Source organism: Rhipicephalus microplus, chromosome 6 (genome assembly GCF_043290135.1).
Source record: "Rhipicephalus microplus isolate Deutch F79 chromosome 6, USDA_Rmic, whole genome shotgun sequence".
NCBI lineage: Eukaryota > Metazoa > Arthropoda > Arachnida > Ixodida > Ixodidae > Rhipicephalus > Rhipicephalus microplus.
Genome location: NC_134705.1, coordinates 4,363,369 through 4,379,626, shown reverse-complemented (window position 1 = coordinate 4,379,626; position 16,258 = coordinate 4,363,369). Strand labels below are relative to the sequence as shown.

At 45.6% G+C, this 16,258-nt stretch overlaps 1 protein-coding gene across 1 annotated transcript in view; it reads right to left on the bottom strand.

Moving 5' to 3' along the window:
* Nucleotides 1-658: 658 nt before the first annotated feature.
* The window catches only part of LOC119167769 (SH3KBP1-binding protein 1), a 433,186-nt gene continuing 417,586 nt past the window's right edge, over nucleotides 659-16,258 (bottom strand). The window contains exon 16 of the mRNA XM_075865762.1: nucleotides 659-924. Coding sequence (XP_075721877.1) covers nucleotides 682-924 — 243 coding nt within the window. The 3' untranslated portion in view covers nucleotides 659-681. The remainder of the gene's footprint in view (nucleotides 925-16,258) is intronic.

Below are 16,258 nucleotides of genomic sequence, written 5' to 3'. Positions count from 1 at the left end.
TGGTTTCTTTTCGTGGTCAGTCGTAGGTGCGGCTATGCTAATGTGCTCTAGAAATTCACAGTTATGAAGAAAAAGAGCACATTGATACCCAAGGAGGGACGCAGCAGACGGACGGAGAGCCATTAAACTGGAAGCCAGTGCAGACTGCGTGTATCCCATAAGCCTTTGCGAGTTAACACCTCACCTATAGAACCACCTTTTCCGCTCAGTTGCTAACAAGTCAAACCATTAATCTTTTCAAGTGGTCTTGCATAACATTCTATAACATTCTATTAACCACTCCTCTCTGTACAATGTTTGGCATTGCAAGTATAATTTAAATAAACTATTTATGTTTAGGCACTTCGGTGATGCAGTCAAATTAAAATTTCTTGCTTGCACTTGTTTGGAGGGGCGCACAAAGAAAATTTATTGAGCAAAGTTCAATAAGAGCGACTTGTTTTAAGCAAGCAAATTTTTATGTTTAACGTCTGCTACGTCCTCAGTACGGTTTGCTGTACCACGTTCTTTTGGGGGGCAAAGGAAAGAAGCAGTGATCATGCGTGTGGTAACATCATATGCTTCTTTTTGTATTTCCACAGTTTGACAAGCATTCATCGGCTCTCTGCAGTGCCACCGATTCACCAAGTTTTAAATGGTTGTAATTAAAGTACATAAACACTGGGGATACACCTTTTATTCTTATTTTTCTTTTGTTGTTTGCAGCTCTTCTAAATGCGACTTGCACAAATTATGTCTTGGAGCTGTCTGCTGCTTCAGTTTCTCAAACTTGAAGATTTTCAGCGCTGTGATTTTCAGGGCAAAGGTGAACTTTGCTCTGAAAATCACAGCACTGAATGAGTGCACAGTTTCCGCAGGTCGTCCTTTGGCCACATACCTTGAAGGCCTTGCACATAAGCATTGTGAATGCTTTACATAGAGAACCTGCAAAAAAAAGGACAGAGCAATAAATACCCAAAAGGGCAGTGCCACCTTAAAAATAAAAAGGTGTCACTCTCACTACCCGATACAGTACATTTAAAATTCAAGACGACAGAAATAAAAGCGATTGGGGACAAATTCATTTCTAGAAGTGATGAAAAACCAGTTAGAAAGCAATTTTCCACTCGCAAACAAAGGAAAAGAAAATGTTTAACCCTTGCATTGTGAAAAACGTGTGGTGCATGACAGAGACGTGGACTAAAAAGGACAACAGAACGATGTGCAGGACAGCACATCGTCAAGTCATCTTTCTTATTGTCTTTTTTGTACGTCACACGTTTCATAATGTATCACCACCAGCAAGTCTATTCTTACATCCTGTCAATGTAACCCTACATAGTTTTTTTAACCTCTACAGGAAAAATTCCCCCCCCCCCCCCTTACCAGCCTGTTGTTTTCCTGCCAGAAGCAGCTAAAGCGCGTACTCGCACGATGTCTCTCTTCGGCGACGGCTCGCGTCACGTGCCGGCCTAAGAAGATGCCCGTAAAACTGTCGCTTCCCTCTCCCTGTCTCGCCTCACAAGGCCGATGCAGGCAGCATCTGCTAGTAAAAAAAGAACTGCTCGCCCTCTGGATCACGCGTTTGGATTTTAGTCAAGGGCACCTTGGCTTTCGCTTGACGTTGAAGGCAACAATTCTCCTTTATTCTATAAAAATAATAATAAAGACGAAATAAAGAGGACAAACGGACGTGGACCGGGCATGTAGCAAGTAAGCAGGATAACCGCTGGTCATTAAGGTGACTGACTAGATTTCCAGAGAAGGCAAATGCACGAAGGGAAGACAGAAAGTGAGTAAAAAGTTCGCAGGTATTACGTGGCAGCAGAAAGCGCAAGACCGAGTTGATTGGCGGATCATAGAAGAGGCCTTAGTTCAGCAGTGGGAGTAGTCTGGATGGTGATGATGATGAACAATTAAGCATTCCCAAATCATACCCAATTATGCAACATTCACATGATACCCCCCCCCCCCCCCCTGCCACTCTGCGATGCATTTACTTGAGTTCTCTCACTGGGAAGATGCGAGTGGCATGTTTTTTTTTTTTTCATTCTGTTTCAGTCAACGGAATTTGCAGAAAAGTTGCTACATGACTCAATAGCCACAGCTCATATGCACTTTATATAGAGTCGTAGTATAAATGTATGGCACTTTTTTCACTTTGAGAATATTATACTTTGCAGTCTTTCTTTGAAATGCAAAAATAACAATAGTTATAGCGCGAGAACAGAACGACGACAAAGAGACAAGAAGGACACGAGCGCTCGTGTCCTTCTTGTCTCTTTGTCCGCGCTCGTGTCCTTCTTGTCTCTTTGTCCGTGTCCTTCTTGTCTCTTTGTCGTCATTCTGTTTTAACGCTATAACTATCGTCATGTCTTACCAACTAGCCCAAACTGCCACACTTCTAAGTTGCAGAAATAACGTAGCCCGGTTAGCACTGTGTAGATGAAAAAGTCAGCTATGACTCCAATTTCATTTTTCGTTGTTCTAAAATTATTTCCCAGAAGTGTTACAGGCATAGTTAACCAGAAATATACACAGAAATGGGTAAAGTTGTGGCCCTTAAAGAAATTCTCAGAGCACTTTTTAGAAGTTTCTTGTGTGCTGCAGGTATTTACTCAATAATTGAAGATTGAACAGTGCTTCATTTATGCTGAAGGTATATTTGGCAAAAACGGGCCGGGCCCAAACTTTTCGTGCTTGGGCCGGGTACGGGCCATATTTAAAAACCCCAAGCCCGTACCCGGGTACGGGCCGTATTTAAAACCCCGGGCCGGGCTTGAGTGGGCCTGCGCATGGATTTTTCGGGCCGGGCAGGGAAAATCAGCCCATGCAGTGCTCTATGCCGACGTTTGAATATGTGGTTGCAAGAATGAATCTGTCAAGGTGCAACAGCTTCCTTGACTCCACAGAAGAATCACGAATGTCGGCACAATAGCTTGATTTCAGCACTCTGCTGTGGAGGTGATGCTGAGAAATAATTGCAGATTTATTTACACAATCTCAGAAAACCAAAATAAAAAATTTAGCTGAAGTTACCCAAGTGTTATTCTTGAAACACCAGCAATAAGTGTGTAGCTGAGGATGTTTACTGTTGCATCACCAATAATAATAACAACAACAATAAAATATTATTAATAATAATAAAAGACGGGTAGCTGGGCAAGCTTCTGCTGATAGCAGTTATAGCCTAGACAATCCAGGCGGCCTGCAAGTCTAGTGGAAATCGTGTCGTAGACAGACATGAATAAAGCTGTGGTTCAAAAGTCGGATATGCTGTGTGAAATTAAAAAAATAATTTGCTGGCTAAAGTGGAAAAGGCGCAAGATAGATTTTTCAATCATAGCTTTCCTGATTTTATTATAAACTCTCCCCAAAAGTTTTGGCGCTACCTAGGTCAGTCAAAAAAAGCCGCACAAAAAATAAACATTAATGGTAAAATTATAAAAGACCCTCAAGAAATTGCAGAACATTTCAATGATTACATCTGGAGTGTGTTTTCTGAATTAGGCTGTTATGAACTAAGCAATGCAAAACCTGTAGTGCACGAGATTAAAATTTCTCGACAAGGTGTTTTGGAAATGCTTCTTAATCTTGATGTACGTAAATCTTCAGGCCCTGGCGGTATACCGAATGGTTTTTTACGACGTTACGCGGAACAGATTTGTGTCTTTTTAACAGAATTTTTCAAGTTAAGTTTACGCTTAGAGAATATTCTGTCCGACTGGCGCAAAGCCAGAGTTGTCGCAATTTATAAAAAGGGAGACTTCTTGCAGTTTCTAATTATCGACCAGTTTTTATTACAAGTACTTGTAGTAAATTATTAGAACACATTGTGGCAAGTTTTATTCACCAGTATTTGAGTGATCACAAGGTCCTCTCTCAACAACAGCATGGATTTTGAAAGGGGTTATCGACTAAAACTCAGCTTGTGTCAGTTGTTCATGATATCTCTGAGGTACTTGACTCGTCCGGACAAGCCGACATGCTATTTTTCGATTTCAGTAAAGCCTTCAATAGGGTGCCTCACGGATAATTAATCTACAAGCTTGAGTGCATTGGTCTTCCTTCAAACATTATATCATGGATCCAGGTATACCTACGGCACAGGCAACAGTTCGTAGAAATTAAGCAATGCTCGTCCGGTGCGCGCCATGCAACCTCGGGGCGTGCCGCTAGACAGCGTACTTGGACCACTCCTATTCTTGATCTATATAAATGATATCTCGGAAAAACTCTCTAGTGAAGTGCATGTAAATTTATTTGCGGATGACTGTGTCATATTTAAAGAAGTTACCTCGCAGAATGATCACCAAAGCTTGCAGCAATCAGTCATAGCTGTTTCAGAGTGGTGTAGACTTTGCGGAATATAAATAAATGTACAAAAAACAGTTTTGATGCGAGTAACCTAGCATATTTTGTTACGTTCTTAACGACACCATAATAACCAAGGTTGATCAATATAAATACTTAGGCGTCACGTTTACTAACAAACTTTAATAACACTCAGGCGGCGACGGCGAAAGGACGCACGCTAACCTACTGTCTGCACTCTTTGCAGATACCGGCATGTCAAGAAAAGTGACCTGGACAGCGCTACCGAAACCGCCATCTACCTCAGTCTGCTGCAGTTTCAAGCTGTTATTAAGTTTGTGCTGGGGGCGTTGTCTCTTTGCAATTGGCTTCACTCAGGCAGCAGCTGCGACGGCGAAAGGACGCACGCTAACCTACTGTCTGCACTCTTTGCAGATACCGGCATATAGTCAAGAAAAGTGTAAGCCATGCCATCCGGAGTCGTTTACTGCCACCATAGCTGAGTGCCACACAGTTTATACGATTGTGTTGCTGTGGCTTTACCATTACCAGGACCTGGACAGCGCTACCGAAACCGCCATCTACCTCAGCCTGCTGCAGTTTCAAGCTGTTATGAAGTTTGTGCTGGCGGCGTTGTCTCTTTGCAATTGGCTTCGCTCAGGCAGCAGCTGCGACGGCGAAAGGACGCACGCTAATCTACTGTCTGCACTCTTTGCAGGTTGGTCAACTTTCATATTGAACATTATATTGTCACGTTACTCTCGACAAACTTGATAAAAAATGGGCTCGTTTAGTCGACTACTCAAGCAGCGGCTCAGAGAGATCGTCTTTGTCTTCTTTCACTCTTCGATCTCACCCAAGCAAACCATGTTGTAATAGTCCCCCCCTTTGAAAGCATCGACTCGATGCTCGTAAATAAAGAAAAATGAAGGTATACACACGCAGATATAGAGAACCAAAAGAGAGAGAGTGCCACTACTCGCAGCGCAAATGAGGAAGTTTCGCCAACGCTTCCGCCAAGCGCAAAAAGAAAGGGCATAAAAACACAGGAGAACACAAACAGCAGCAGCAACACAATGTCACGGCATGTCGTAGCACGTGAAGCCGCAAGGGCTACTGTGTGAAGTAGGGCTTTAGCCGAAGGACATGCACGGTTTCGGGCCGAAGCTGTCAACGAGAAGACGCTGCGCCGTCCGGAAATACCTCGTAGGTAAGATCTGTGATTCGTCTAAGAACCTTGTACGGTCCAAAATAACGGCTTAGGAGTTTTTCGGATAAGCCTGGTCGCCGGACAGGGATCCACACCCACACTCGGTCCCCAGGGTGGTAGGTGACATTTCGATGGCGGAGGTTGTAACGTCGTGCGTCTGCATCTTGTCGGTGACTGGTGTTTATGCGAGCTAGCTGACGGGCTTCTTCGGCGTATTGAGTGTATTGATCAGCATCTTGAGCAAGTTCATTGCTTTGGTCGCACGGAAGCATAGCATCGAGCATGGTTCGCACGTTGCGTCCGTAAACAAGTCGGAAAGGCGGAAATCGCGTTGTTTCTTGCGTTGCCGTATTATAAGCAAACGTGATGTATGGAAGAATCTCGTCCCAGGTTTTATGTTGTACGTCCGCGTACATTGACAGCATGTCCGCTATGGTCTTGTTAAGCCTCTCTGTCAGTCCATTGGATTGCGGATGATAAGCCGTTGTTTTTCGATGACTTGTGCAGCTCAGTTTAAAAATGTCCTCCATCATTCGTGCTGGAAACGACGTCCCTCTGTCCGTAATCACGCATGACGGGGCACCATGCCGTAGGACGATTTGGTGCACGAAGAACTGCGCGACTTCAGAGGCCGTGCCACGGGGTAACGCTTTTGTTTCAGCATAACGCGTAAGATAATCTGTCGCAACTACAATCCATTTGTTCCCAGAGGACGACAAAGGGAAGGGCCCGAGAAGGTCCATTCCCACGAGGTCAAACGGTGTCCGTGGTGGTGCGATCGGCTGGAGCAGGCCCGCGGGTCTCACAGGCGGATTCTTGCGGCGCTGGCACTCAAGGCAGCCTTTCACATATCGACGTACACTAGTTGATAGTCGCGGCCAGTAATACTGTTGGCGTACTCGGGCGAGAGTTCGCGAATAGCCCAAGTGTCCTGACGTGGGCTCGTCGTGGCACGCCAGGAGGATTTCATCACGCATGTCGGTAGGAACAACGAGTAGGAAGGCCTTGTCGCTACCACGGGCGTTTTTCTTGTAAAGAATGCCTCTTCTTAGACAAAAAGAGGACAGTTCGCGAGCAATGTGTTGAGGGACCTGAGAGTTGCGGCCTTCCAGGGAATCAATGACTGGGCGTAATTCATCGTCTGCCCGCTGCTTTGACATAAATTCGGAGTCACTAACTGCTCCGAGAAAGGCATCTTCATCTTCGGAGCCCCTGACAGCGTTCCCCACAGGTGCTCGAGAAAGCGCGTCGGCGTCTTCGTGTTTGCGCCCTGACCTGTACACAATCGTAATGTCAAACTCCTGCAAACGCAAACTCCACCGTGCGAGACGGCCGGATGGATCTCTGAGATTTGCCAGCTAGCAGAGCGAGTGGTGGTCAGTCACCACTTTGAAGGGACGACCGTAGAGGTAAGGCCGAAATTTGGTCGTCGCCCACACGACTGTGAGGCATTCTTTTTCTGACGTAGAATAGTTGGTCTCAGCTCGAGAAAGAGTACGACTGGCGTAAGCTATCACATGCTCAACGCCGCCGTGTCGTTGAACAAGGACAGCGCCAAGTCCGACGTTGCTGGCATCTGTATGAATTTCTGTAGCAGCGTCCTCATAAAAATGGGCAAGAACAGGGGCTGTTTGCATTCTCTGTCGTAACTCTGTGAACGCTGTATCTTGTTCTGCGCCCCAAGTAAAGGGTACGTCATCTCGGGTGAGTCGCGTAAGAGGTTCAGCTATCTTAGAGAAGTTGGCGATAAATCGGCGACAATACGCGCACAAGCCGAGGAAACGGCGTACTGCTCTTTTATCTGATGGGACAGGGAAGGCGGCGACAGCAGCAGTTTTGTCTGGATCAGGTCGCACTCCATCTGCACTAATGACATGTCCCAGAAATTTCAGCTTTTCATAGCCGAAATGGCATTTTTGGGGTTTCAGCGTAAGTTCAGCTGTGCGAATGGCTTCCAGAACCTTTCTCAGACGCTTCAGATGTTATTCAAAGCTCTCGGAAAAGATGACCACAACATCGAGGTAGACAAGGCAGCTTTGCCACTTCAAGCCAGCGAGAACTGTGTCCATCATCCTCTGAAAAGTGGCTGGTGCAGAACAGAGGCCGAAGGGAAGAACTCGGAATTCGTAAAGTCCGTCTGGAGTCACAAACGCGGTTTTTTCTCGGTCTCGTTCATCCACTTCAATTTGCCAATAGCCACTCTTTAGATCGATGGACGAAAAATACTTCGCACGTCGTAACCTGTCGAGAGAGTCGTCTACTCGTGGAAGTGGGTAGACGTCCTTTTTTGTGACGCTATTAAGCTTCCTGTAGTCAATACAGAATCGCAGCGTTCCGTCTTTTTTCTTTACTAGAACGACTGGCGAGGACCAAGCGCTGCTGGATGGTTGAATAATCCCGTCATCGAGCATCTCTTTTACTTGTGTCTGAATAGCCTCGCGTTCTTTGGCAGAAACGCGATAAGGCTGCTGCCGGATGGGGCGGACGTCATCGTCGGTAATAATTCAATGCTTCGTGAGTTGTGTTTGACGGACTTTAGAAGAAGAGGCAAAGCAAGATCTAAACTCCCTTAAAAGGTCGTGAAGTGCAGCCTTTCTCTCGTCTGACAGCGTCGAATTAATGTCGATGTGGTCTAGAAATTCCTTATTCTCATGCGTTTCCTCGGACGCGAAGCACTCCGTGACGTCGGCAACAGGTTCTCCATAAGCTAGGGTGGTTCCACGAAAAAGATGCCGGTGCTCGTAATTGAAGTTCGTAGCTAGTATCGTTGACTGTCCGTCACGGACGCGCACAACACTTCGGGCGGCGCATACACCTTGGAGCAGCAGAAGTGATAAGTTGCTTTCAGCCACCACATCGCCGTCTTGGAAGTCTTCACAAGTGACTTCGATGGGAACAGTTGCTCGAGGTGGCAGCGTGACACTGTCGTCAGCAACACGCAGCGCAAGTCTACGGCAGTTATCAGCGTCTCGATCTGTTGCGCCTTGAGTCGAGAAGGTCACGATGCGCTCACGGAGATTTATGATGGCACCGTATTCCCGAAGGAAGTCCATGCCGTTAATCAGCTGACGCGAACAGTCGGGAAGAACGAGGCAGCTGAGCACAAACGCTGACGCACGAATTTTCACTCTTGCGGTACAGCGACCCAGCGGTGTTACAACGTGTCCTCCAGCTGTTCGAATTCGCGTTCCATTCCACGGCGTGATCACTTTCCTGAGATCTTTCGCTAGCCTCCCGCTGATGATCGAATAGTCTGCACCAGTGTCTACCAATGCACTGACCTGAAGACCGTCAACCAGCACAGGTATGTCGAGCGACACGCGGTCACTAAGTTCAGATGAGAATGTCGGCGTTTCTTCGGCACTGCGATTATTCTCTGACGAAATGCCTTCGGCGTTGCGTGCAAGCATCGATGGGAGGTCTTCCGCACTTTGAGTCCCAGCGACCTTGCCCCCGAAGGCCGCTGCCTTCAGTTTTCCCGACGAGGGCTCGGGGAGCGTTCCCGTGCCGTCACCCCAAAACGTGGCCCAGTGGCTGCGGGTCTCCTCGGAGATGGTGACCGCGATTGCCGTCGTGTAAAGGGTGCACGCTGTTGCGCGAGATATTCTTCGATATCCCTTGGCCTTCGACCAATTCGGGGACGAGGGGAATTGACGGAAAATCCGCGCAGTCCAAGTTGCCGGTATGGGCATTCGCGGTAAATGTGACCAGCCTCACCGCAATGATAGCAGAGGGGTCGTCTGTCTGGCGTACGCCAGAGATCAGACTTGCGCGTCGGTGTACGGCGACTATCGATGTCCAAATCAGCGTGCGCTGACTGAATCGCGACTGACGGCATCATTGTCTGGATCGGGACGTATGGCATTGCCTGGATCAGGACATGCGGCACTGTCTGGATCGGGACGTGCGGCACTGGCTGGATCGGGACTCCTTGACCCGAAAGAGGAGTGGCAGATCGCAAGGCTTCCGCGTATGTACGACGGCGACTGTCAGTAGACACAGGAGCTGTTTCCAGATCAACCGACGTGGACGGAAAACGATGGGCGTGCAGCACCTGCTGGACCTCGTCGCGGATGACACTGGTGATAGAACCAACATCGATTTGCCTTGTCCCGTACATCTTTTCCATTTCTTCCCGGACGACAGATCGAATGATCTCGCGAATCCATTCGGGGCTCTTGCTCCCAGGGGTGGCGAAAATTTCGGGAGTTGAGGCAGCATTCACTTGACGGTCAAACTGGGCAGACCGTTGGTGCAGTACTCGCTCCATTGTTGCCGCTTCAGCAAGGAACTCAGCAACACTTTTGGCGGGACTACGCACCAAACCAGCAAAAAGTTGTTCCTTCACACCACGCATGAGGTGGCGTAACTTTTTTTCTTCTGCCATAGCAGGATCCGCTCGCTTGAAAAGCCGTGTCATGTCCTCGACGTACATCGAGACGGTCTCGTTGGGCATCTGGATGCGTGATTGAAGTGCACGCTCCGCCCGTTCGCGGCGGTCGGGACTCCTGTAGGTCTCCAGGAGGCAACGCTGGAACTCGCGCCAAGATGTCAGAACATCATCCCTGTTCAAAAACCACGTCTTGGCACCGTCTTTTAGGCACGTGTACACGTTCCGGAGCTTTGCGGCATCATCCCAGTAATTGATCGCTGCGACACGTTCGAACTCACTCACCCAGTCGTCAACATCTTCATGCTGCTCTCCGTGAAAGGGGCTAGGCATGAGCGGGTTCTGGACGGTGCAGTAGATCGGCGTGGAAGGTGTCGGAGCTTGCATGGGATCTTGTGTCGAAGTCATAGTCGCTGCGTCAGTGGTTGGTGTCTCAGGCGGTAGGCCTCATTGGCGGCGGCTTACTCTATGAACAGGAGTGTCCACGGGTGCAGAGCTTGTGTTCCGGCTGCTGGACGGGGTCTTGGGCATCGGGTGGATTGCGAGACGTTGTACCCAGCAACTCCACCAGTCTTGTCACGTTACTCTCGACAAACTTGATAAAAAATTGGCTCGTTTAGTCGACTACGCAGCGGCTCAGAGAGATCGTCTTTGTCTTCTTTCACTCTTCGATCTCACCCAAGCAAACCATGTGGCAATATTAACCTAGTTTCGCTGCTGCTGCTTGCTGCTGCTGCTTGCTGCTGCCGCTGCTTGCTGCTGCTGCTGCTTGCTGCTGCTTGCTGCTGCTTGCTGCTTGCTGCTGCTTGCTGCTGCTTGCTGGTGCTGCTGCTGCTGCTGCTGCTGCTGCTGCTTGCTGCTGCTGCTGCTGCTGCTGCTGCTGCTTGCTGCTGCTGCTGCTTGCTGCTGCTTGCTGCTGCTGCTTGCTGCTGCTGCTTGCTGCTGCTGCTGCTTGCTGCTGCTGCTGCTTGCTGCTTCTGCTGCTGCTTGCTGCTGCTGCTGCTTGCTGCTGCTGCTTGCTGCTGCTGCTGCTTGCTGCTGCTGCTTGCTGCTGCTGCTGCTTGCTGCTGCTGCTGCTGCTTGCTGCTGCTGCTGCTTGCTGCTGCTGCTTGCTGCTGCTGCTGCTTGCTGCTGCTGCTTGCTGCTGCTGCTTGCTGCTGCTTGCTGCCGCTTGCTGCTGCTGCTGCTTGCTGCTGCTGCTTGCTGCTGCTTGCTGCCGCTTGCTGCTGCTGCTGCTGCTGCTTGCTGCTGCTTGCTGCCGCTTGCTGCTGCTGCTGCTGCTTGCTGCTGCTGCTGCTGCTGCTGCTTGCTGCTGCTGCTGCTTGCTGCTCCTGCTGCTTGCTGCTGCTTGCTGCTGCTTGCTGCTGCTGCTGCTGCTGCTTGCTGCTGCTGCTGCTTGCTGCTGCTGCTGCTGCTGCTGCTGCTTGCTGCTGCTGCTGCTTGCTGCTGCTGCTGCTTGCTGCTGCTGCTGCTGCTTGCTGCTGCTGCTGCTTGCTGCTGCCGCTGCTTGCTGCTGCCGCTGCTTGCTGCTGCCGCTGCTTGCTGCTGCTGCTGCTGCTGCTGCTGCTGCTGCTGCTGCTGCTGCTGCTGCTGCTGTTTTATTGGGCATTGTAGTCACAACAGTGTTTTTTTTCTAATCTTCAAACTTTCAAACTTTGCCTCTTGTTTTGTGTGCACAAGGGCATTTTCGTGCAATTTTTACTTGAAGTGCTTGAAACCACGGGAGATAAAAATTCGGGCGACATGCGCAATATTGCGGCGACCCTTGCTGAGAGGCAGCCAAATAGCATTAAAGAGGTCCTGAAATTTCTAGGTGATCTGGTGGGAAGACATGACGTGTTCTCGACTGAGGTTAAATGTGAAATGGCTAAGGTCGCTTCCTCGAACACTGAAATAATCACTGAACTTGGAAGTGTTCGAGATGCTATTGGCGTCATGAATGAGAGCTTTGAGCTCTTTAGGACTGACTTAGAAGCTTTTCGCAAGGAGATTGACGTGGTAAAGGCTGAGAGTGCGCAGTGTCGTAAGGAAAACGAAGAACAGTGGAGGGACCTGAAAGAAGCTAGACGGGAAATTGTCGAGCTGAACCAATACAGCCGAAATATGAATATTGAAATCCAAGGTCTTCCGCTAATCGAAAAAGAAAACTTGGAGAAAACTGTCGCAAACATTGTTAAGTGCTTAGGAACTCATGTCACAGACAACGACATTGATGTCGCGCACCATGTACTATCAAAAGATAAAAAGAAATGAAATGTGGTCGTCAGATTCCTAACCAGAACGGCGCGAGACAAGATGTCTGCAGCAAAAAAGATTGAACTAGATAGCACTCGTCCTGGTTTTGACAACAGTGACCCTGTATATATAAATGAACACCTGTGCATGGAAATGAAGGTTTTGCTCAGTAAGGCGCGGCAAGCAAGGCGTGAAAGAGAATGGAAATATGTATGGGTATCACAGGGCAGGATCTTCATGCGGAAAGCAGACAGGACACCTGTTTTAAATGTAACTTCTGTGGCGTATCTGGCTAAAGTAGTCTAGCTTAATAGTAGACTTATATTTCTGCTGTGAACAATGGCAATGTATTTCAGCGTTTCTGAATTGAACTCGTATGTAAGTGGCCGTCATAGGCAGCCCATGACATTCCTTCACATTAATATGCAGTCAGCTCGTTCGAAAGAAGAAAACTTTCTTTTGTTTCTTGATGAGTTCAATTTTTTCTTTTCCGTTATTATGATGACTGAAACTTGGTACCGTAGTGAAACAGACGTGTTTTGTATTGACGGATATAATGTTGTGTACCAAAATAGAAAATTGAGAATTGGTAGTATGTATGCTTGTATGTCAAAGCTGAAATAACATATGAGTATCGTGAAGATCTGTCTCTGTGCATCGATGACCTTGAGGCGTTAACTTTACAGTATTACAATTGCATTTTTGTTGCAATTTACAGGCCACCAAGTGGCAATTCTGATTCATTTATTGAATATTTAGAAAACCTATTTTCTGTTGTAAACCAATTCAATTACAAACTAGTGCTGGGAGGTGATCTTAACATAGATATGTTGAGCTACACACATACACAGATGAGACTTTCAGACCTTCTTGCTTTTTTTTTTCTTAACAAACGTAATTACCATTCCAACACGTATTGCTGATACCACTTCTACTCTATTAGACTTGTTTATCACGAGTGGTACAAACAGTACGTTGCAGGCAGGCATCCTGCGTGCCCCGATAAGTGATCATTTGCCCATATATCTAGTCATAGAAAACATAACCAGTGTAAAGAGTCAAATCCTTCCTGCCGTTCACTTTCAACAAATTAATCCGCGAATGCTGTCTTCTTTTATAGAGGAAATCAGAACTCTAAATTGGAACAATTTTTTATCTAGTTCTTCTGCTGATCTTGCTTATGACAGTTTTATTGATACTCTATGTTCTCTGTATAAAAAACATTTTACTTACAAAGCTTTAAAGAGACCAAAACGGGCACGCAAACCTTGGATTTCTTCCGCAATACTCAATATTATAAAAGAAAAAGTAGGTTGTATCAAGAGTTTCTTATAAAGCGAGACCCGCATAAATTTAAAGTGCTTAAGGTATATAAAATTAAATTCACTAAACTACAAAAACAAGCTAAACGCGATTATCACTTCAAGATGATTGACGGTGTCACCGATTCTAAGCAATTATGGAACAAACTTAGTGCTATTTCATCTACCAAACAAGTGTCTAATGATATTAGTGAGCTGGTGATCGAAAATAAAATATACAAGGGCGTACTACTAGCAAACAAATTTAACGAGTACTTTACCTCACTAGTTGACAATAGTCATAATTTGTGATTCATCAGGTTATATGCCTCCTGCTTTAAATAATTCTGTGTTTGCTAATCCTACAGACGTGCAAGAGGTCATCAGCGTTTTTCAGCATTTCAAATTGAGTAAAAGTGAGGACATAGATGGCTTAAAATTAGAACCTATAATATACATTTTAGATCTCATATTTATAATCTCGTGTTCACCACTGGGCTGTTTCCTCAGAGAATGAAAAACGCTAAAGTAACGGTTATATGTAAGGGTGGGGACAAAAGCAATTTAGGAAACTACAGGCCAATTTCGATTTTACCAATTTTTTCTAAGTGGTGTGAAAAACTTATTTTCATTCGGTTATCTAATTTCTTTTATAAACACAACATTATTACGCCGTCACAGTTCGGTTTTTCAGTCAGGCCTCTCAACCGAAAGTGCCTTACTATACCAAAAGGAATTGATTCTAAGAAATATATAAGCAAAAAAAACTTACCCTAGGAATATTTCTAGATTTTTCGAAAGCTTTCGATAGAATAAACCATGATATTATGCTAGAAAAGCTTGACTGTTATAGAGTTCGCAGTACCATTTTAGCTTTAATAAGAAGCTACTTATCTAATAGGAAACAATGTGTATCAATCAATCGAGAGCTATCATCATCCATGAACGTTAAGAATGGTGTACCTCAAGGTAGCATTTTGGGACCTCTATCATTTAATATTTTTATCAACGATATTGTACGTATTGATAGTTCTGTAGAATATGTAATCTATGCGGACCATACCAGTATATTTTTTTTCTGGAGAAATGGCTGATGACCTCATTGTTTCTGATAATGAAATACTAAATAAAATATATGCCTGGACTGTGGCAAATCCTCTACACATTAATTGCTCTAAAAGCAAGGCTGTACTGTTCCGTGCGAAAGCCAGGTCATTTGAGACGTCTCATAAACTAATACTTAATAACGTTGAAATTAAAGTTTCTCAAACAGTTAAAACTCTCGGTGTCCATTTTCATGAACACATGGCATGGAATTACCATGCAGAACACATTAGTCACAAACTTTGTAAAGTTCTAGGTGTGTTGCGTCGACGCCAGAACATGCTACCTGTGAAACAAAATATATTAGTGTACAATGCTCTTTTTTCTTCACATTTACACTATTGTCATCTGGTCTGGTCTACAGACTCTAAAGCATCTCTAAAGAACCTGGTCGTGTTACAAAAAAATGCCCTGCGGTGCATTGAAGGTGTATCCTATAATGCACACACTGCTTCAATATTTGCAAAATATAGAATTTTAAGAATTACCTGTTATTACGAATACCAGCTTCTGTCCGCTTTAATCAGAAATACGGAGAGGAAGTATCTTTTTACGCACCTTGGCCACCTTGCAACCAAATCCTGCCAGTCGCGTTACTCAGTGTACGGAGACTTGGCACGTACCTTGCCCTCGCACAAACTATGGATTATAAACACTGCGTTACCGCCTTCCAAGTGTGATGAACAAATGGAAACTGACAACTTATCAGTTGTTAGTTTCCATTTAGATCTGCGTATATTGTCTCCAACTGAAATGTTAAATAGGATGTGCTGATTGTGTTGTAATTGAATGTTAGGTGATTTCTGCAATGGTTATTCAGTTTTTATTCTTTCATACATTGCTTTGTTATGAATATTTTTGTATGTATTTCAGAGTTGTCATTCTATTATTTGCTATCATGGGCCACATGCGTGTTTCTTTTTGTATCGTCGCTTTCTGCTGCCTGTAACTTTTGTAATCTTTGTACATTTGTAGTTTAGATTTTTTCTGCGTGAAGGAGCCAGTCAAGCAGTGAAATGCAGCTTTTTTCCCCTTCGTACCAAACCACGTATACAGTGTATTTTCGTGTACTTGTCTTGTGGTTGAATAAACTCAAACTCAAACTTACTTGGTCAGATCATATATCTCTAACATGCTCTTCGGCCTTGCGCAAATTGTGGTTTTTGAAAAGAAAGCTTAGCAAAGCTCCGGCGAGTACAAAGCTTTTGGCATACAACGCAATTGTGAACTCAAAACTTGAATATGCAGCGGTTGTATGGAATCCTCACACCAAAAAAGACATAACGAATTTGGAGCGTGTGCAGAGGAAGGCTGTTAAATTTACTTTCGGAAAATACAAAAAAGAACATTGTCCTTCACTTCTAATGCTTACCAATAAAATAAGTTCACTAGAACATCGCCGTATACTTATTTGCCTACAGTTCCTGCACAACATAATAAAAGGGCAAATTGGCCTTCAGAAGCCTCACTTTTTAGTACCCCTGAACACACGGTTGACTAGACACAGACACAGCTTTTCTCTCACGCCTATATTCGCCAAAACCAAATCTCACATGAACAGTTTTTTTCCGCGCACCATAAAAGAATGGAACTCTTTACCTGTTCACGTCATACAATCGAAAAACTTTACAAAAAAATTGAAAAACCACTTCTCTTAATGCTTAGTATAAATATGATCAGTGTTTAACATTTCTTACAATTGTGTCGTGAATCCCATGCTCTGTG